Source organism: Vulpes lagopus, chromosome 20 (assembly GCF_018345385.1).
Source record: "Vulpes lagopus strain Blue_001 chromosome 20, ASM1834538v1, whole genome shotgun sequence".
Taxonomy (NCBI): domain Eukaryota; kingdom Metazoa; phylum Chordata; class Mammalia; order Carnivora; family Canidae; genus Vulpes; species Vulpes lagopus.
In genome coordinates, this window is record NC_054843.1 from 26,755,828 (window position 1) to 26,779,977 (window position 24,150).

At 35.4% G+C, this 24,150-nt stretch overlaps 1 protein-coding gene across 4 annotated transcripts in view; it reads right to left on the minus strand.

The window, feature by feature from the left end:
• The window catches only part of USP25 (ubiquitin specific peptidase 25), a 137,524-nt gene that overhangs the window by 48,531 nt on the left and 64,843 nt on the right, over nt 1-24,150 (minus strand). For all 4 annotated transcript variants that reach the window (XM_041734852.1, XM_041734849.1, XM_041734850.1 and 1 more), the window contains 5 exons: nt 20,931-21,068; nt 16,475-16,551; nt 10,653-10,726; nt 6,109-6,257; nt 79-206 (listed from right to left, as the gene is read on the minus strand). In XM_041734852.1, the coding sequence (XP_041590786.1) occupies nt 79-206; nt 6,109-6,257; nt 10,653-10,726; nt 16,475-16,551; nt 20,931-21,068 (566 nt within the window). The remainder of the gene's footprint in view (nt 1-78; nt 207-6,108; nt 6,258-10,652; nt 10,727-16,474; nt 16,552-20,930; nt 21,069-24,150) is intronic.

The window sequence follows — 24,150 nt, forward strand, 5'->3', positions numbered from 1 at the left end:
TTTTCTCTAAACACAATAATTCTTTACTTGGTTACTAAACAGTTTCAAAACCAAGTCATGCTGTATACCAAACCATACCTGTCCAGATATAACACTTGAGGAAATTCTAATTTGTTGTGAATTTTTTCTGGTCTTCCCAATGCTTGATTGAATTCAAATCTTGACAATTCAAATGTTAACACAGGTGGCAGTTTGGTGAACCAATGCTGAAAGAAAACAACAACAAAAACCTTACTATCACCTTTTGTTTTCTCTACTGCAGTGTGAGGCACAGAGTGTCAGCATGGCATTTTTAGATGTATCATCTACAATGCTCGCACCACAAATACATGACTAGCTAGGCAATTTAATTAAAATCCAACTTCTTCCCAAAAGTGTTCCACACCACTTAAAAATTTCAAGGATGGGAATAATAGTCAACCAGCAAAGAAAAAAGATCTTCTAACAACTCTCCTTCTTCCATAATACTTTTTTACATTAGGTTTTTTAACCTAAAGCTACAGACATTATTTAAAAGCATGGCTTTTAACAAATTTTAACAAATCCTCTGGCTTCTTCAATATTATGTCACTATGACTACCAGGAATGGTATATATACTTATTAATCAACCACACTTCAAAAATCTTGACAAAGAAAATTGTACACACACACAATTTTTATAGCATAAATGGTCACAATTCTTATTAAAAACTAGAAACTGGGATCCCTGGGTGGCGCAGTGGTTTGGCGCCTGCCTTTGGCCCAGGGCGCGATCCTGGAGATCCGGGATCGAATCCCACATCGGGCTCCTGGGGCATGGAGCCTGCTTCTCCCTCCGCCTGTGTCTCTGCCTCTCTCCCTCTCTCTGTGACTATCATAAATAAAAAAAAAAAAAAAAAAAATTAAAAAAAAAAAAAAACTAGAAACTGATATTCCCTTGTTTTATTTTTAATTTTCCTAATGGAATACTGACTAATTTAAGAAAAAAAAACTATTACTAAAACGGAGTTTAAACTAATGATAATTATATTTAAAATCTTTAAATGACTAGTGTTTGAAGAATTAAATACCTCATTGCTATGAGCCAATTGCTCCACAAACTTTGGCAATTGTTTAGTTAAGCAATAAATGTAACAAAATTTCAAAGAAAATTACTTTCAAAAAAATATTCAAGTATTACATAAACACATTTTTAAAAAGAAATGAACAAAAACTCATGAGTCACCAAATATGGAAGTATAAAATAATGCAACAAATATTTTTAATGCTTACTGTAAATCACACAATGTACTACTGTAAAAAGTAACTGCCACACATTACATTGTATGTGTTATTTTCAAGTGCCACAAAATGCAACCAGACAAATATCAATTAGCTAAGAGTACACTAATTTAAATTCAGATATCCAAAAAAAGTAGTAACAGTGAACATTTGGCAAACTGGGTTTGACTAAGATCTTGTAAGCTACTACTTTTCTCTAAGTAAAGCTAATAAAAATAATTATTTAAAACTATTTTTCTGTCCCAAAATGCTACATCTTACATGAATTGAAATTTCCTGAGTTAGATGTGGCTTATCTTTTACCAAAAGTTGAAGTTTAAGAAATGTATTTTTATATGGCTATTAAAACTGAAGTAGACTAGAGAAAGTTACGAAAGATCTAGTATCAGGAGCATCTCTTAGGTTTGAAGATTTCTTGAGCAAAGACTGCTTATTTACTTTGTTCTCACATGACACTGCCAAGAATTTTAGTGAATTCTAATACACACCTTAAATTACTGTTAAGAATTAAAACATACTCCATACATATCACAAAGAAAACTTTTGATGCCTTAGGATAACTACTCTCCAACTCCATTTTGTGATACTAAAATAAGTACGTAGGTTTCAAGAACTATTGCTTTCATATTTTATTGCAGTATTTTAAATGTCACCATGAAAATTAAATAGTTACATACTTTAACTCATGGAAACCTACCATGGCCAATAGAAATAAAATCACCCAAATTGGGGGTATGCTTCTCAGCAGACCATGAAAAGTGCAGGAAATAACTTCTATAACTTAAGAAAGAATGTTCATAATAATTATGTAATATGTCTCTGTTGTGAATGTATTTCCTATAACAGCAGTAACAGTTTTTTTCCTACAAGACTGGAAGGATTTCACTTTATTCTAAAGCTATGGGGACCAAAGAGATAGCTAGACAGTCCTTTATTTCATCTTAGAAAATATTAAGGATTTGTCTAGCTCTGTGATTTTAGGATTTTACGTATAGCAGTATATGCCTAGAATTTTAAATATATGAAGTATTTTTCTTTCGAAATGTTACTCTTTGGCAGCCCGGTGGCTCAGCGGTTTAGCGCCGCCTTCAGCCCAGGGCCTGATCCTGGAGACCCGGGATCGAGTCCCACATCAGGCTCCCTGCATGGAGCCTGCTTCTCCCTCTGTGTCTCTGCCTCTCTCTCTGTGTGTTCTCCCATGAATAAATAAAATCTTTAAAAAAAAAAAAATGTTATTCTTTTCATTCAATAAAAAACTGTATTTACTTCTCTAACTGGTATGCCATGCTTGTGAGACACAGATCATTAAAGGTAAAAAATAATGCTTATAGTTTCCAGATCTCTAAACACATTTTATTTTTATTTATTATCATATTATATAATAAGCCTAAGGAAGTAATAGATTGGGCAGCTAATGAATAAAAAACATAACGTTGGCAACAAAAGGGCTCCTGAACTCTATGTCTATAAATCTAACTTAACAAAAGTATTTTCTAGAGAGAATGTAGTCATCTTTTTGAGTTATAATAGCTGATTTTTAATATGTTTTAAATACCTTGCTTTTGTGAGATTACACGAATGTGGGAAGCAGGGGACAGAAAAATAAGACCTACCATTTCAAATTCCCACAGAACACCAAACAAAACCAGGATATAAATCAAGCATGAGAAGCAAACAGCTCTATTCCAACTTGAAAATTAGTTTTAGTCATTTAACTGGCTTCACACATTTGCCCTTTCACTCTAAAAGATAAATTTCCCATATAACATCACAGATATCTAATATTGTATATATAGGTATTGTTTATCTAATTTAGTTTTTAAACTTCCATAAAATTTGTTGTAGAACTTTCACTATAACCTAGTACAACTTTGTGACTATAACTTAGTACAACTTAGTAGAATTTTGGGAAATTTGATAGTACTTATATTTTTAAATGAGTATGCCTGGTGATCCAAAGATTCTACTTCTGACTACTCTTCATTGCTAAGTTCTCAAGGTATTTATATTTATAGAAAGATATTCCTTGGGGATCCCTGGGTGGCTCAGCAGTTTGGCGCTTGCCTTTGGCCCAGGGAGCAATCCTGGAGTCCCAGGATCGAGTCCCGCGTTGGGCTCCCAGCATGGAGCCTGCTTCTCCCTCTGCCTGTGTCTCTGCCTCTCTCTCTCTCTCTATGTCTATCATGAATAAGTAAATAAATAAATTTTTAAAAAGATATTCTTTGAAATGATTCTTTGTCCAACTAATGTCTCACAGAAGAATTAAATTAATTTTAGAAATACAGGTTATGTGATACTTTGCAGGTTTTAAAAAGAATGGTGTTGAGCCATATATTTTGACGTTGGAAGGATGCTCGTGATGTACTGGTGTGGGAAAAATGCAAGTCACAGGACAGTATGAACAAATACAAATACTTACACGTGTATAGTGACAGTCTAAAAGAAAATGTGTAAGAAGTGAATACCCACGCAAGAAATGAGGTATTCACTGCTCGAAAGGTTTTTGCTCTAATAGGCAATCAAAAAAAATCTCCAGGTTTCCTAGAAAGTTTGATTCATCTATAAACTGCACATCACGTAATTAAACTTTAAAATTTATGATTTGAAAAATATTTTATAAGTAGTTATCATAGATCTATAATTTTTAATTCATTCAGTTGTCTCTTGGTATGGCATTCCAGAAATTTAAACTCTTATAGACCACTGGATATTTTAACATGAGTGATTCAGGACACTAAAGGTCTTCTAAGTATTACTTGATCACAGCTACTTTAGCAAAAGAGAGGTTTTCTGTACCAAAGTAAAATCAATAACCTTTAAATAAATAATAGTCTAAGAGATAAAAGGTGTTATCAGGGACTATGTCAATTTATAAACAAGCCTAAGATGTTACTGAATTGGTATTTATACAAAGTTAAGAAGAAACAGAACAGTCACTCTGAAGGACATAATGAAATAAGACTATAATTTAAGTACATTATTAAAAGCCTTTAAGATAGTCTACTTTAGCCAGGCTGAATTATCATTGAAACTATAGTGTTCTACAAATCTAGGCAATTGGTAATAGGAATACAGGTAATTGAATTTGTTCTTACTAAGACTCCTTACAAACTGCTGAATTCAGAGGAAACATATCACTGTATTTGATAGGTTGGATATAAAAACCAAGGCAGAAAATATATACACAGTTCAGAGTATGAAGCCAAAGATGGAGGACAAACTAAATCTTTTTAAATAAATAATGAGATTCAGATTAAATTTAAAATAAATAATGAAATTCAGATTCAATGTAAGAAAAACATTTTTAAAAGTGGAATGTGTGAGAAAGATTATTTACCAATTAATTACTAAATTATTTATTAATAAACTAATGCATATTTCACTTATAAGCTCCTCTGATAGGGTAAGGAAAATGCAATCCCTCTTTTTTCTGCTTAAACTCATCTTCCTTTTATTTAATATAACACAAGTCACATTTTAGGCAGGGGGTCTGCTTTCCTATTCCATTATGGGATCCTGAGAGTCTCAATCTTTAGAGATCAATAAAAATAAGTTTAATTTAAATATTCTTAATTGGAGGTCTCTATGGAAATCACTGGTGGAGCTCTTGGGCCCATGTACTGCATTACATTTCTACCCTGCATTCTGATTTGACAGCTTAGAAGTAGGGCCTAGGCATCTGCTGAGAATCACTGAAGTAGATGATCTATGATACAGAAAGAAAAACTAATTCAAATATTTTCTCTCCCTCTCTCTCTCCCCCCCAAAAAAAGCCAAAAAATTGTAAATGTTAATTTATTTTGTTTATTTGGGTGTATAAGGGAAGAGAAGGAAATGAGGATGAAGATAAAACAGGAAAGAGAGAATTCCATCTTTTTAAAAAAGCACATATTCAGATAAAAGCAATTTACTCTGAAAGACACAAGAACTCAGTCCCTGTTTAGAAAAACACAGAGATATCATCACTTAACATCTATTAAGCACCTTATTCAGGGATAAAGTCCTCAGAAACTTTTTTGATAACACAGAGACATTTCATTCATTCAGTCAATAAATATGTATTACATAATTCTTTTTGCAGTCATTGTACTATCCACCAGGGATATAATAAAGAATGACACAGGTGAAGATGCTGACCCTCATGCATGGAGTTTAGAAGTAGACAACTATCAGCGACTGCTTCATAACTGAATTTGGAGCAATGATCTGTCCTTTGCCTTCCGTGATAGTAACACATAAGGAGGAATACATGGCTGAATGGATGGATGTACAGATGGAGCTAGAGACGTGAATAAAGAAAGAGTGGGAGGCCAGACAGAGACCAATTGAAACAAATAAGCAGGTTTATATTTGTTAAGTTATATCTTTCCTGAGAGAGCAAGTTCTTCCATCTGCCCTTCTGCCATTACACAATAATTTGTACCAAAAAAAGGAATCTAGACAAATTCCAACACTACTGGATATAAGTAACAGATGTCTATATAAAATTCCATCCTAATATCAGCACTTTCCCTGTTTACTTCCAGGACTAGCATGCTACCATGACTGGTACCTTCCCTAAAAAGTCTACACAGACTCAGTAATGCCCTAAAAGAGGATTTTTTTTTTCCTAAAAGAGGATTTTAACAGAAAATTTTAAGCTAAATTGTCAAGTGAGAATTTAACATAGATTATAGACTTGTTTGTACTGGTTTCCCAAATGCCTAAGCTACCATAATTAAATCCAAACACATAATCTGAGTATTCTCTCAGATATGAGGCAGTTTTATAATTAGAGACCTAAATTGTGCTTTACCACACTATAAGAAAGACTGGGGAAAGAGAAACAAAGAAGATCCTAAACTCACCTCTTGGCCTGATTTTCCTGAATTCTCTGAATGTAAAGACTCAATTTCTCCTTCAATCATAGCAGCTTCTAGGCACTCATGTAGATCTTTGAATCCATTGACCTGAAGTGGGTACTGACCAAACATTTCAGTATTTTCAAATTTTTTACCTATAGGAGAAGGGAAAGCTAATCAGTACTCAATAAGTAAATGTGTATATGAATTACCTCCTGAACCTGAAAACAATCACTCTCTGTTCCATAGGGTAGTCATTATCATTTTCTTGTTGGTTTATGCATGCACATATGCAGATTCATATCCAGCCGTAGATATTAATTACACACCTGTACGTATGTAGGTAATCACATGTGTGTGTATATATATTCTTCCAAAAAACACTTTGTAAGGACGAGATACTACACTAAACACTGCAAATATATAAAGCAGTGAACAAAAAAGTTCTATAGGGTCCCTGAACTGAGGAAAACTCTCAACCTCTTTTGGAAGAAAGACATTACATTCTATGTACATTAATTATACATGTAATTATTAATAATATATTATTTATCATTATAAGTGCTATAAAATGTGTGGTGAGATAGTGCTGTGAAAGGAAATAAGAAGGAGAGCTAACCTAGTGTTTAAGGGCTAGAGGGTAGAGCAGGAAGACTTCCATAGCAAAATGACATTTACAGAGATTTAAACAGTGAGTAGCAATTAGCCAGGCCAGAGTGTCAGAGTGCTGTGGAGAATTCTTAGCCAAGGAATAATATACACAAAGACTTCAAGGATGCAAAGAACTTGGCCTGTCTGAAGAATTAAGGGAAGGACATTATAACTTAGGGGAGCAAATGGGAAGATAACAATGAAGAGTTAGGTAAGGTCTTAAAATCTACAAAGTTTTATAAGCCCTTGTTAAGAATTTTTTCTTCTGAATATAACAAAAAGTCACTGAATAGTTAAACCTAGGAATAAAAGGATCACATTTATGTCTCTCAAACATCCACATGGCTTCTCTGTTAAGTGGGTAGTAGGTGACTATTGAAGAGTCCATGTAGAAATAAAGGCAACATGGAATACAGCGTTAAGAGTAAAAGTGAAAAAAAAGAAAAAGAGAAAAAAGTGAGAAAAAAAAGTAAAAGTGTACAAAAGCAGATGAAATTACACAGACATTTATACACATATTCGGGAAGGAGTAAATACAATTGACTGGTGGCTGGCTCACTGGCAGGATGGGGGGCAGAATTGTAAGGAAGGTATCAAGAATGATATTCAGTTTCTATCATAAACAACTGAATTGACTGTTTATGTATTGAAAGGGGCTCCACTAAAGAAAAAGCATAGAATTTTTTTTCTTTTAGTTTTAAGGTAGTAGTGGCAACCATTGTTTTAGAATGGACCATTGGATTTTAAGTTGAGAGGAGAGTTGAATATGAGTCTGTAACTAAAATTAATCTTCAGGTCTGAAGTTACAATGAGAGAATTGCTGGCTACTGATGGCAGTTAATCAAGGGAGAGAAGGGAACTAGAAGATGGAAAAGGCAGGGGGCGTCAGCTGAGCCCCAAGGATCTCCTACCTTAGCTAAAAGAGGCTAACTATAACTTCTAAAAGTACCCACAGAGGGATCCCTGGGTGGCTCAGCAGTTTAGTGCCTGCCTTTGGCCCAGGGCGCAATCCTGGGGTCCCGGGATCGAGTCCCGCAACAGGCTCCCAGCATGGAGCCTGCTTCTCCCTCTGCCTGTGTCTCTGCCTCTCTCTCTCTATGTCTATCATAAATAAATAAATAAATCTTTAAAAATAAAAAAAAGTAAAATAATAAAATAAAATAAAATAAAATACCCACAGTAGCAGGAAAAAACAAACAAACAAACAAGAGAATATAGTGCCACAGAAGCTGGAGAAATGATTTTAAAGACAGAATATAGGAAAGAGGAAAAAGAGAGACTAAATAGCATAGAGTTCAATATGAGAACTGAGTGGGATCCTGCAGTCTTTTTTTTTTTTTTTAAATATTTTTTTTTAATTTTTATTTATTTATGATAGTCACAGAGAGATAGAGAGAGAGGCAGAGACACAGGCAGAGGGAGAAGCAGGCTCCATGCACCGGGAGCCCGACGTGGGATTCGATCCCGGGTCTCCAGGATCGCGCCCTGGGCCAAAGGCAGGCGCCAAACCGCTGCGCCACGCAGGGATCCCGGGATCCTGCAGTCTTAAACACATATTGGAAATTGATCTTAGAAAGATCCCTTTTAGAAGAGGTTTGGGGCCAGAAGCAAAAGTGGGATGGGTTGAATACATGGGCATCTAGCAGGTAAAAACAAACTCCTCTCTTAAGGGGGACTTAACGGAATAGGATTAACTGAAAAAGACGGTGAAGGGAGCTCTTTTTTGTTAAAGATGTGACTTACCAAACCACATCTAAATACTTATGAGAAAGACAGCAGAGGGGGACGCTGAAAATACAAGAGAAGGCAGGATGATGGAGAGTCAGGGGTGAGTGAAAGCATGCAGAGATGAGCTTCTGAGCACATATAAATGACAGCCTTTTCATAGAAGAATTCCTTATAATCTGGAGGGACAAATAAAAAGAATGTGGTAGAGGTAGGAATAGATGGAGGTTGTGAAGCGTAAAGCTCACATATTTGGGAAAGTTGTGTTTAAGTACTATGATACAAAATTACAAACACAAAATTAGATTCAGGACCTTAGACAGGACCTATGGCTAGATTTCATTAGCTTCACGGTAAATCCATAAAACCTGAGGGAAGATCTTGTTCAGAGAATGAAGAGCCAGAGAAGTTAGAAGTAAAAAAGGTAAAAATCATTATTACAGAAAATGGGATAGAAGACAGTGATTTAACAGAACAAGTACAACAAGTACAACAAGTGATTTAACAGAACAATTAAGCACAGTAGTGTTACAGGATTGGGACAGTGAAGCTTAGTTATCTACTACCAATTCATGATCCATTTATAGTTAGCCCATTTGACTGACTTTTCCCCAGTAATACTCAGGTACTCAGTGCACATAAGAGAGAGGATGAGCAGCTAAGTGATGTCAGAGAACAGCCACAGAGGTAGCAGAGAGGGAATGGGGGAATTAGATGTTTATAAAAATGATCATAATGCACAAGTAAAGAAAAATGCCAAAAGGAACAAAATGAAGGGGTCAATGAACTAGATGTTCTGGAAAAGTTGAGGAACTTCTGCAAAGAGAACACTTTAGTAAACATATGAAAATCACCTCCAATTGAGAGTCGCTGGTCTAAAAGAAAGCATAAGGAAGATACACATAAAAATGATTAGAGATAGAGCTTGAGAGCAAATTATTTTTACTGAAGCAAATACATAGTTCACGTGGAAATGTACTAAACCACATTTACGTGGCACAATGGTTTGAAACAACTAATATCTAGTACAAGAATTTCAACACTGACAAATTATTTCAATAAATCACTTTTAAGATTCAAGGTAACACAAGTAGGAAGGGTATAAATAGTACAGTCACCGCCTGATTAGAGCTATTCTACTACTTCAAATACAGTATGACACTATGCACATCCCAAATTGGAAAGTAACACACTATGTAAAATATTCCACTATTTATATAATGAATAGTTACCATTTGAGGCAAAAAATGCATATATACATATATATATACTATATACACACACACACACACACACACACACACACACTTCAATGTTACATTTTATATGCCCAACTAAATCCTGAGTCATTAACTTTTTCTGAATCCTACACTATAAAATTATATTCAAACAACGGTTCATAGGAATCCATTAGTTAAGATCCTGAAGGAAAACCAATTTTCCAAAAGTTGATACATTGGGCCATTTGGAAAATTTGAAAAGTTTTTCAAATGTTTCAAATTTTTTCAAAACTTGATGCTTTGTCATTAGTAATCACTATTATCTGAAGTGTATTTAATGAGTCAGTGCCCTTTCCTTATTAGGAAAACAAAAAGACTGTTGGTCAGACCCAGATTTTAAGTAACAGGCATTTAGGATAGATGGAGTAAGTAGTATCACTCCTAAATGATCTTTCAAAAGATAAAAGTACGATTCTTTCTTGAAAACCAGAGCCTAAATAATTCTATAATCACCTGAAAAAGGTAATACCTTGACTATACTAAATTGCTAAATTATTAAATGCAGATTTCAACAAAGAGTTGAAACCCTCAGAAACAATAACCATCATCCCCAAACCAGTATTCAACTCCAATATTATTTTCAAAACCATTGCCCCCCCTTAATCCCTGTACCCCAACAATTCACAGAATCACAGCTTTCTCAGGGAAAGAACATCAGGATGACACTATATATTAGCATGTGATAATGCACGCTTAAAACTTCCTTTTCATTCACTCTATTATTCACTGTTTTCTTGCAAATAAGTAGTAGCAATGCAACAGGCACTACTAGACAGAGTAAATCAAATTAAAATTAAAAATCATTCAACAAGTAAGGAGTCACTATCAAGACAAGAGCTAATAGGTAATATCTCTTCAAATGTAATAAAGAGTAAACATGTATTATATCCATACCTTCAAGTACTCCCACAGCAAGGAACCTCCCATAGAACAACTCTACCATGGGGTTCTTTGGCTTCTCTTCATCCCTAAAGCATGGTAAAAACATAAATGCGGTTGTGATTTTTGGACCTGTAAGTAATAGAGAAAACATCCAAAGAACAATAGTATATGCCAAGATGGTAACATTTATGTGGCTGTCCATTCACTTAGTGCTGCTATTGACATTACCTTGGACAAGGCACTTAAGTGTATTCTTCCATTTTTTCACCTGACAATTGAGGATAACAGTCACTGAACTCAAAGGCCTGCTGTAAGGGTTAAAATGAGTTGCTGCAGGGGACAACATTACAAGAGGTCCTGACACAGTCTGTGTTCAAGGAATGTTTGATCCTTTTATTATCATAATTCATTTTGACCTCACACTTTTAGTCTGTACAATACATGCATACTTGGACTTGTTGAGAAGAAAAAAAAAGCCACTATTAGAGTAAATTTCTATAAAACCTTAAATATCATTTCCTATATTTAAAGAGAAGAGTGCACACCATTCAAAAATAGCAGCTGTCACCAACGAAGGAGCAAAACACCAGCTTTGACACAAAGCAGCTCAGAAGCTACTCTACTCTTCATGCTGCAGGCATGATTAGTCATTTGTGAATTTTCCAAATTCTTTAACATATACACTGTGGATTTTTTTTTCCTTTTTCGCTTGAAGCAAACAGAAGTCAATACTTTTTTTAACCTTTCATTTTTATGTTTTGTTCTCTCTGGTCTGAAAACACAATTTATCTTTGCATTACTACACAAAAGTGTGTGGTATCCACAACTGTGTACATAATTTATCTTCATGAATTTTGTGTTTAAACCAGTAAAATTGATTTGCTCAAAAAAAAAAAAAAGAGGCAGGGAAGGACATGGACTCTTTATAAATGTAGTATATGCACTTTCACTTACTCCTTTAAAAAATGGTAGGGGAAAAAAAACTGGTAGGAAGTATTTCACTTAATCCTTAAAACAATGCTATGAGGCCATATGGTAGTTATTAGTGATACTCAAAAAGATTTCTGGTCTTCTACTCTCAGGTATGTGGTTAAGACATACTTAAAAATTTTATTTGTGGTAAGATACATAACACAAAATTTACCATCTAACCATTCTCAAGTGTTTGGTGATAGTGTTAAGTATATTCATATTGTTGTGCAACCGATCTCCAGAAGTCTTGTCATCTTACAAAACTGAAACTCTACACTCACTGAACAACTCCACATTTCTCCCTCCCCACAGGCCCTGGCAACCACCATTCTTACTCTCTGTTTGAGTTTTACAACTCTTGACACATCATGTAAGTGGCATACAGTGTTTGTCTTTTTGTGACTGGCTTATTTCACTTAGCGTCTGTGTTGCAGCATGTGTCAGAATTTCCTTCTTTTTAAAAGATATTCCACTTTATGTATGCCACATTTTGTTTATCCATTCATCCATCCATTCATCTGAGTTGTTTTCCACCTTTTGGCTATTGTGAATAATGAGATGCTATGACCATGGATGTACAAATATCTCTTCAAGACCCTGCTATCAATTCTTAATATATACCTAGCAGTGGAACTGTTGGATCATACAGTTAACCTTTAAAGTTTAAAGTATACAATGTAATGATCTGATATATGTATACATTGTGAAAGGATTTCCTCCATGGAATAGTAATTCTATTTTTAATCTTTTGAGGAGCCACCATGATGTTTCCCATATCAGCTGTATCATTTCACATTCCCATCAACAGTGTACGAGGGTTCCAATTTCTTCACATCCTTACCAATGCCTGTAATTTTCTGTTTTTGTTTTTTTTTAATAGTAGCCATCCTAATGGGTTTAAGGTGTTCCCCCTCACTTGAAGTTAGGCAGACCACATAACTTGTTTTTCCCAACAAAATGTAAGCAGAAGTAATGTGTGATAGAAACCCTGAAAGCCAGTGTACTTTCATTGCCATGGTAATCCCAGAAGGGATGATGAGGAGAAGCATCTGGGGCTCTGAGTTAAAGAATGATCAGAGCCCCTTATTCTGGGGCTCTGAGTTAAAGAATGATCAGAGTCCCTTACTCACACCCACTGGACACATCTAATAATATGATATAAGCTACAAAGTTTTGGAGCTGTTGCCACTGGACTATCTAGCCCACTATGACTGATAACAGTACAATTACTTCTATTTTACTGATAATGAAGCTGTAGAGCAGGTTAATTCACTTGCCTAAATTCGCAAAATTGGTTAGTGCTCAAGAGGCAAAGTGAACTCAAATTTGACTCCAAAATCAATGTATCCTCTCGCATTATATATATTTCGTCTTTGGACATTTTAACTCTATGGGAAAAATTTACTTCACACCTTACATATTTTATAATATGAGAATAAAAAGGACTTGAGACTGACATGGGGGAGAGGAACAATCCAAAGATTATCTTGCTTGATGTAAATATCTATGAATCTTTAGATGTAAATATTAGTGGGAATCTCTTTTCCATGTCCTCTTATTTTTATGTAGGAAATCAATACTCCTGGTTTTTCTCCTTATTGTCATACACATACCCCATGGAAAGAGCAATGACTTAACAGGTTGCTGACTTTGTCAGAAGGAACTGGATGTTGGCTGGCTCCAGGAATTCTGAACTTTCTTTCCAAATTTCTTTTCAAATCTTCCTACCTGAATTTTAGCCTGCTCTCCACTAATCTGTGATAAACACAAATCACTAAAGAGTTGGGTAGGAATCTCTAGAAATTATTTACCTTGTCCTTCTTTCCAACCTCTTAGACATCCTGTTCTTTGCCTTGCATTTAAGCTGTGAAACTCAGGGGCCCAGATTGGTTATGCCAACAGAAATACAAGGAATACAAGTAAAGAGCAATTAAAAAGACACGAGACTCCTATAATAGAAGTGAGAGCCTGTCGGTTGAACGTCCAACTCTTGATTTTGGCTCAGGTCATGATTTCAGGGTCAGGAGATCGAGCCCTGTGCCCAGGCTCTGTGCTCAGCAGGCAGTCTGCTTGAGAGTCTCTCCCTCTACCCCTCCACCTGTGTGTGGAGAGCATGCACACACACACACATGCTCTCTCCCTCTATAAATAAATCTTTAAAAAAAAAGAGAGAGAGAGAAAAAAAAGAAATGAGAGACCCATCACTTGCATGAAAGCAGTAGTAAAGAAAGAATGACACAAATATCAAAGGCCAAATAAATCACTATAGAAAACTTGCATCTGGGACATCTTACCCTTGGGGATTAGGTTAGCACAGAAGGAGTTCAAAGGTCTGGATAGCTGACAAAGCAAACTAGAATGCTTTGGGTCAGAACTTCCCAATCTTTTTAATACAATTAGTACATATATTAACATATACAGGGAATTTGAAGGTTAAAAGACATATTTTCTCATGATCACAGAAACAGGATCAATATCTCCCACATACCCATAATCTGGCTAGCCATGGCACACCAACTGGAAAGCTCTGTTCTAAATAGGGGGAGCATAAAGATTCAAAACTAGTTTTAGCACCAAAAACAGCAAAAAAACAGATCGAAAAGTATGGCGAAATGAACAAAGAGAACATACTTCAAATAAAACTTAAGATTTTAGGGACGCCTGGGTGGCTTGGTGGTTGAGCATCTACCTTTTGCTCAGGGCATGATCCCAAGGTCCCGGGATTGAGTCCCACATCAGGCTTCCTGCATGGAGCCTGCTTCTCCCTCTGCCTATGTCTCTGCATCTCTCATGAATAAATAAATAAAATCTTAAAAAACAAAAACAAAAAACGAAACAAAACAAGATTTCGAATGAACTGAAATGGAAAAGCTCTGGCTTTTTTTAAAAAACTGCTTCAGAGAAAGGGAGATAACTGGTTAGGTACTAGATCAGAAGAGGTGACTATAATCCAAAAACATTAACAAGTAAATAAATAACAAACACTATTTCCAAAATGAGAATAAAATGACCCCCTCAGAAAGAACACACATTTAGGCACGCTTCTGAGGCTACAGATAAAAAGCAATGGGAAGGTCATGTATTGAAGAAAAGATAAACTAAATGAAGTGCTTATAGAAAATCTGGAGAGATTTGAGAAGAAGGAACTAGGGATTTCAGGGTAAAAGATTCAAAGAATTACTTAAAGAACCTCAGAGACTCTGTTATCACAGATGAGGATACAGATATTGTTCACATTCTGAGGAAACACGCACAATGAATTTCTGGTATTAGAACTCTAAGGAAAGATACAAGGGACATGAGCTACACTAGAGAGGAACCAGAATGGACAATTCTCATTAGTGAATCACTCATTACGAGGAACCTATCAAGACAGTATCAGAGGAGGAAGTTAGAGAAAAACAAATGCAAAGGCAAATTTAGAAAAATGTAAGAACAGGAAGAATTCATCAAATAGGGCTGGCTGTGCATGAGACAGAGGCTAAAGCGGCAGGGTAAACTTAAAAATTCGGCCAAACCTTCCTAAAAGAATAAAAAAAATATACACGTATATGAACGTTAGAGGCATATGTCACCTAGAAAAAGATGCAGCAGAACAAACTACACTCTAGGCCTATAACATTCAAAAGCTAAGGAAAGAATGTATCTTCACTGGATGCTAGGACTCCGCTTTCACAAGCAGCAACAGCAGATTCATTCCAGAGGTTTGATGGGGAAGACTTTCCAGATGAACGTAACGTGAAGAGAGAAGCTAACATGAAGAGAAGAAAGAAACTAACCTAAGGGCAGGTTTCCCAGGCCTAAGCAATTCCATAGCAAAAGGCAGTGGGCACAACCACCATGGCACAAAAATAAGTCATTCAGTGAGGCACTCAGAGCCACAAACTGAAGAAGCTCATAATAATGCAACTAAAACTTTTGGTGGACAGGAAAGACACTGAGGACTACAGCTGTCAACATCATAAACTTCTAAATACGCTTTCAAGAAGGAAGCAGCTTTCAAGAAGGAAGCAGCTTTCAAATGTCCCACTCTGAGATAAAATTTACCAAAAATATATTTTTTTTTTCCTCAAATACTGTAGACTTCAAACCATAATTACTTTCTTCAGAGACTGCTCCCAACTTAGTTTAAGTTCACACATAACAGCCTGCAAGTAACTGGCCCTCAATGACAGGCATCCGGGTAGAATTATAACCAGTCATTTGCTGTTTACAACATATTCCAAAATTTCGAGGTGTTAATTTACATACTGCATCTTGTTAGACCATATCAGAGCCCGCAGTGGTAAATTCTAAGTGGTCCACCAGTGTTTCATGAAGATACAAAAAGGAACTAGTGGTTACTATTAGGAAGTGGCCTCATGGGAGTGGACAAGGACTATCTTGAAAGTGTGCAGATTTCTTAAATAACCAAAGTCTTAATGATTCAATCTGATGGGCAGAACATAAAAAGCTAGAGAATGCTGAGGAGGACTGTCATATCCCTGTTGTTATGATTCCATGTGAAAGGAGATCATCAGAAGTAATACTCCTGGTATCTTTCCCCACCACTAACCCATTCCTCCTCATGAAAAGAGACTGCTGAATCCAAGGAAAAGAAGTGGGCATGTGGATTTAGCCCTTTCAGGGTTGCTTTTTTAGATCTTTCTGGCTGGATTCTACCCTTACAATGGAAATCTAAAGCTACTCAGCATTTGAGCCACAGATTTCAAACAACTTGTCAATACAGGTAACGTTTGGGTTCCTACACATCTCTCGGTTTCTTTCCCATTTCTCCATAGATACTGATAAATAAAAGGAGAAAAATGAGTGTTATTTATCAATCTCCGAAAACCCCATCACTAAATTTCATGGTAACTTACGTCTCTTCTTCAGCTCTCATTTGAAAGGCATCTTCTAACCAATCTAATAATTTGTGTGTAAACTCACTCACATCTTGCTGTGGAAAGAAAAAAAGTCTTGTTGATATTTGAGTGTGCTAATAAAAATACTAAGTATTGCAACACAAAACTTACAGCCAGTCACATCAAACATAAAATTACTGACTCCTCACAGAAATATCATATGAAATGTTTCACACCAAATACAATAAATACTTATAACCTAACCTAACAAGAGAATAAAATCAGTATCTGAGAAAAACAAACATTATATTGATAATCACAATGACTGGGTTTCATTACAGGAAATTTATATATACATTTTTATGTACATATTTACATATACATATATATTTTATATATATACACATACACACATATGTATATAATACATACAATATTATATATACACACATATATATAAATTCTAACTTACAAATAAGGTTTTAAAAATAAGCATCACTCCCAAACGACTTCTCTAATGAATCTTTTTAAAATGAAAGACCCACATTACCAAAGAGTTCATCATATAAGGAATTGTTACTGGCTTCTCTCTCTTCATGAAAAGACATGCTTTTCAGCAATTCATTTTCTTAATTCAACTCTTACACCCAACTTTTTAAGGCTCATCCACTTTTATGAAGATATGTTAATCCTGTCAGGTTTAGTCCAATCACTGACTCCCTATTGAGTCCACTATCTCATGAACTTCAAATTATCCCTTCAGAACTAGCACATGTACATCACCTTTTGCCACCCCTTCTTCCAGTTGTAGTTCCCCTAACATGGAAAAGCAGGAAGAGGGTGGCAGTTGTACTCGTCAACTACCATAATTCTTTGAATAATCTGAGGTAGAACACAAAAAATAGGTTCATCTATAGAGAGCCTAGGGAGAAAAAATAAACCAATCCTACTAAGGCTGTTTCATCAAAGACACATGAATCAGTGTAAACAATGTGCCTTTATTAATCAAAATTGCCCCAAATATTAAACAAATTAACCATCATATATTTTTCCAGCTACAAGTTTTCTAAAGAGCATCTGGGTCAATCTATTCACCTTTAAAATGCTGAAACTAGGAACTCCTGGTGGCTCAGTGCTGGAGTGTCTGCCTTTGACTCAGGGCACAATCCCAAAGTTTCAGGATCGAGTCTCACATCAGGCTCCCTATATGGAACTACTTCTCCCTCTGCCTATGTCTCTCTCTGCCTCTCTCTCTCTGTTATCTCTCATAAATAAATAAAATCTTTAAAAAAATAAATAAAATAAAATATTGAAACTAGGATCTAAGAAGCTTAAGGAAATTGTTCCAAAGCCATGTAAGTTAGGGGTCCCTGGGTGGATCAGTGGTTGAGCATTTGTCTTTGGCTCAGGTTGTGATCCTGAAGTCCTAGGATCAAGTCCCACATCAGGCTCCCCTCAGGGAGCCTGCTTCTCCTTCTGCCTATATCTCTGCCTCTCTCTGCGTCTCTCATAAATAAATAAATAAAATCTTTAAAAAAAAAAAAAAAAGAGGGATCCCTGGGATCCCTGGGTGGCGCAGTGGTTTGGCGCTTGCCTTTGGCTCAGGGCGCGATCCTGGAGACCCGGGATCGAATCCCACGTCGGGCTCCCGGTGCATGGAGCCTGCTTCTCCCTCTACCTGTGTCTCTGCCTCTCTCTCTGTCTCTCTGACTATCATAAATAAATAAAAATTTAAAAAAAAAAATTTAAAAAAAAAAGAAAAAAAAAAGAAAAAAACTAAACTCAGCACAAAAACCCAGTTATAAACATCCATACTAACTGTAGTGGGTTAAATAGCGGCATGCCAAAATATATGCCCATCTGAGACTTCAGGATGTAATCTTATTTAGAATACAGGTCTTTGAAGATATAATTAAGGTAAGGATCTCAACATGAGATCATCCCGGATCAAGGTGGGCCCTAAATCTAAAGGATGTGTATTCTTATAAGAAACAGAAAAGAAGCAGACACAAAGACACACACAGGAGAAAAGGCCATGTAAAGGACACAGAGACTGAAGCTATGCCCCCACAAGCCAAAGAACACCACAGGCCATCAGAAGATGGTGAAGGAAGGCAAGAAAGGATTCGGCCTTAGGGCCATGGTGGGGAGCACAGCCCTTTTACCACCTTTACTTTAGACTCTGGCTTCTAGAATTGTTAAGAGAGTAATTTTCTATTGCTTTGAAATCATTTGGTTTATGGTAATTTGTTACTGCTGTCATAGCAAACTCACAAAACACATTAAAACAACTTTCCATAACCTTAAAATTCTGTAACTTTACTCATCCTGCAAGGTTATATCTGACTAGAAACACAAAACTGTTTCCTAGTTATCAAAATACTATTCAGAATGAATTATTCCTTGTCTTTATTTTAAGCAATCTAAAATTAACATTTACAAAATGATTCTACCTGCTTTCCTCAAGAGAAAAAAAATTAAGGCCTTTACTACAACATTTTAATTTTAAACTCAATTATAGGTATGATTAAAATTGACAGTACTATATACCAAAGTATCCCACAAGATTCTTGCATATTCCAAAATATGATATATTTAGGAAGACTATGAAATATAAGTACAAGTTCATTTTTTTAAAAAGTAATGATGTTTACTTTACTCATGGATTTATTCCATTCTGTCACTAATGTGTGTTCGATTCAAATATCTGGGAGTAGAAGAGAATCAAACCTGTATCAACCTGAATTCACATACACCTACTCTAAAAAGACCTTCAGAGAAAAAGAATGAACAGTGAGAAACCTAGTTAGTCTATCTACACTGCCAACCCAAAGCAATAGCATTCACATTGTGGCATTCGAGTCTGTAACAGCTAGTTGTCTCCCTGTCTACCCTAATAAATCTGAAAAGTCTACTGTGTACATATAAGGCTCCCAATAAACTTTTGCTGCCTCATTTTTACATATGAAAAGATACACAAAGACCACTATTCATGGTCTTTGTGAAAAGATTCAACACCAGAGAGTAACCAAGAAAAAAAACATACAAAAAGCAATTCCATAAGAAACAGTAAGTCAGGGAAGAGAAGCGACTTTTTAAAATTTAATTTTATACTCAAAGCTATTAGAGATTATAATGCACATATTAAATAAATAGTGCTACAAAAAATAAAAGACACTTAAAACCAGGAGTACCCTAAAATGGGGGTTTGAGATCATTTTTAAGAATATTATTTCTTTTGACTTAAGTATTACTTTAACAAATAAGAGTAAGATATTAAACCTAACCAGCACTGGAACTTAGAAATTTTTTTATAAAACAAACCAACCAGGGGCATCTGGGTGGCAGTGTTAGTTAGGCATCCAACTCTTGATTTCAGCTCAGGTCATGATCTCAGCGTGGTGAGATGGAACACCACTTCAGGCTCCACGCTAGGCATGGATTAAGATTAAGATTCTCTCTCTCCCTCTCCCTCTTCTCCCCCACCTTACAAAAAAATAAGAACAACAAATCAAAGCAAATCCTGACATGAGCACCTTTTTTGTTCATTTGTCTTTGCCATAAAAGGTGAATTAAAACAAAACAAAACAAAAACAACATGGGGAAGGCAGGCATTGCAGAATTACACATCTTTTCAGAACCCCTCTCCAAATACCTTTCCTACACATACACATACACATACACATACCAGACACATCCAAGTACTATAAAAAGTGCGCTACAAGTGCAGTAGCTGTATGAATCTATTGAGACATTTTGTCTTGCGCCCCTTACTTCCTTACTGCCATCTCTTCCAACACTGTTGCTACTAGTCTATTTTCTTTGCTTTTCTGTTTTCCCTCTTTTAAAATTTCTCTAACTTCTCAAAAAAATAAAATAAAATAATAAAATAAAATAAAATTTTACTAACTTCTCAAATTATGTGTGAAAATGTTGCTTGTTTATACATTTTCTATTTTATAAGAAAATTCCCAATTATCTGTTTTTAAGGAATGGATTAAAAAAACCCTACCAAATAGCACTATACAAAGATTGAAAAATAAAAGCAACAATAACAAAGTTAATGTAGTTCAGAAACCTTTTCTGAGTAACTAAGGAAACTACTTCATGCCAACAAAAATAGGCATACCAAAAGCATGTATACTATACTGGCCTTGGGTTATCACATTTGTGAAGATTTACAACATTTTTGAACATTCCTAATTTTACCCACTGTTTTCACTTATTAATTTCAATCACAATAAAAATTACAGTTTCATTTATCTTAACACTTTCCAAGATCACTGTTACTTTTCTCTCAACTTACAAAAAGTAAATCTTCCAAATAAGCAATGTTTTAAATGGCTACAACTTATTTTTAATAAAGAGGAATAACAATATCTTTGTCATGTGTCTTTGAAAAAACTGCTTAAGGAATGATCAGATCAAATAAAATACAAATATTAATAAATAAGTAAGTACAAAAAAAAGCTACCTGCTGGGAGTCATTTGATTTGAAAGCGTCCTTAAGAATTTCGACTGCTCTTGATGGGTCAACGTATTTCCTTTTAGTACCAACAAGAAGTGCAAATAGATACCGCAGCTCACGCATAAATGGCAAATTCCGATGCTCCTATTAGGGAGAAGAAAAAACCCGTAAGTGAAACAGATATTCATTTTAACAAATCAAAAAATTTAACTAATATCGATTAGGGAGGAGCCCAGCACTCCCACATCATAATTAAAGAAGAGTATTGTGACCTAGGACACTCAAAGGAGTCCAGCACAAAAATAGAGGACCTAGCTTAGCTTAGCTCACAATTTCAGCACAAACGCCACATTATCATAGCTAATCATGTTATTACCCAGCCAAGAATATCCTCTCTTCATTCAAGTCTATTTATTATAATTCTTTCCATTCAGCTAGGCCCAGCTGCTGTGGACAGCAATAACAACAGCCAACATTCAATGAGTGCTAACTTGGTGCCAGGCGCTGTTTAAGTACTTTTCCTCAATAAGCCCATTTAAACAAAGATCCCTCCTCCTCCATGAAGCTTTCCCAGACCCCTCCAAGTCAATGATTCCTTCAAATTCCACATCTATTAAAACAGATGTCTTTCACTCAGCAATGAATCACTAACTGGCACTGTCGTGGGATGATCCTAATTATCAGACAATACTAGTCTAATAAGTAATTAGAGTAAGTCCTAATATTAAACTAATGTATCATCCTTCTAGTGTTCCTTTGAAATCTCAACTTTTGTTTCTTAGTAAGACTGTAAACTTCTTGGGACGCCTAGGTGGCTCAGTGGTTGAGCGCCTGCCTTGGGCCCAGGGCGTGATCCTGGAGTCCTGGGATCAAGTCTCACATTGGGCTCCCTGCATGGAGCTTGCTTCTCCCTCTGCCTATGTCTGCCTCTCTCCGTGTCTCTCATGAATAAATAAAATATTAAAAAAAAAAAAGACTGTAAACTTCTCAAAAACAAGAACTTCTATATTTCTTCCATAACTTTCTGGCACACAAAGCAGGCATTCAATTCTTATAAACATATGATTGCACCAAATCCTCTAGAAACACCAACAACCCAATGTTATCAATCATAAACAATTTATTTTATTTTTTTAAAAGATTTTCTTTATTTATTCATGAGAGACACACAGAGAGAGAGAGAGAGAGGCAGAGACATAGTAGCACAGAGGGATAAGTTGTCTGAATGGGCAACATTATGAGATGTTTGACATCATTAAGATTGCATTTTTTTTAAGATTTTATTTATTTATTTATTCAAGAGAGAGAGAGAGAGAGAGAGATAGGCAGAGACACAGCCAGAGGGAGAAGCAGGCTCCATGCAGGGAGCCTGATATGGGACTCAATCCCAGGTCTCCAGTATCACACCCTAGGCTGCAGGTGGCGCTAAACTGCTACGCCACTGGGGCTGCCCAATTGATTTTAATACAAGAAGAAAAAACTTGTTTAAAGAATGTGATTCACATACCTCAGTGAAATAATTCATGGTAACAAGCAGTTCCTACTTGAAATAGCTCTTGAAATAATAATTTTAACAGAGCTTATATATCTATTTAAATATTAGAAAATAATTTCCAAGAAAGACTATGTGGTTGGTGTTCTCAAAGTCATAAAACTTTAGGGGTATTGTGTGTGTGTATAGATGCTGTCCAGAATAATATAATCAATACAGAATACTTGTTCCTAGAATGTATTAAAAAAAGGAGTCCCAAAAAATAGGTGTAAAGGAATAAAATATTTGACTCCAAATACTTGTCATTTGATCCAAAAATGATACACCACTACAGCAATCACAAAGTGATCTGAATGAAAATATTAATTTATGGAAACATGAATTTTATGTAAGTATAATAAATTCCATCACCAGGATGCCTGTGTGTGGCTCAGTTGGTTAAGTGTCCAACTCTTGGTTTTGGCTCAGGTCATGCATGATCTCAGGATCCTGGGATCAAGCCATGCAAAGGGCTCCAAGCTCAGTAGGCAGTTTGCTCAAGATCATCTTTCTCCCTCTCTCTGCCCCTCATGCTGCCCTCCCCCCAACACTCACGCTCTAAAATAAGTAAATAAATCTTAAAAAAAAAAAAAATTCCATCATCAACGATAAAGTTTAAATGTAAAAGTTTTCATTGAAAGAAAACTAATCTATGATTTTTCTCGTACTTCCTACACTCCCCCCCAATTGCCTTATATAAATACTGGGTGTTAAAAATATAAATACAAAGAATTTCAATTCATAATATAATTTCCAAAAATACCCCTAATTTCCTGAGATCAATTTCTTTCATCACCACACCTACATCAGTGCAGTTGAGACATTCCTTTCTATGTACCAAGGACGAAATAAATCACTTTTAAAAAATAAGTGAATTTCTGCTGAGAAGCATATTGGAAAAGTAATTTAATATGTATATATAATACAATAAAACAGTTTTGCTCTCAGCCAATTTCCATGGCTAGAAAATCTTTTTGAATTTCAAAAGGCAAAATTGTAATCGATGTTAAATGTAGCCAAATTTAGCATCTGTCTAAATTACAAAAATACAATCACATGCTGTCTTCTTTAAAAATGACTTAAGGTATAATTGATGTACAATATACTGTAGATTATAAAGTATGCAATTTTATGAGCTTCAGACACATACACATCCATGGAAGCATCACTACAGTAAAGATAATCTAACTATTCATTACTTCCCCAAGTTTCTTCAACCCTTATCCCCTTCCAGGATCTTCCCAAAGCAACCATGGTCACTTTGTATTTTCTAGAAAGTTATATAAATCAAACCATACCCTATGTACTCATTTAGTCTGGTTTCTTAAAATAGAATAATAATAATAAAATAATAGTAATTATTCTAAGCTTCCTCCACATGATTGTGCATTAATCGTTAATGCATTAACGATTCATTCTGTTTTGTTGCTCAGTGGTGTTCCACTGTATGGATATTCCAAACTTATTTATCAAGTGATCTATTCCAGATGCTGTGGATATTAAAGTGTCTTTGTGCAGATCTATGCTTTCATTTATCTTAAGTAAAAACCTAGAGAGGACCTAGGTTGCATGTAGATGTTTTTAAGACACAACCAAACTATTTTTGCAGAAGTGTTATACTATTTTATATTCTCACTAATAGCATAATGGCAGTTCTAGGTCCACATTCTACAATATTTGCTATGGAATATATTT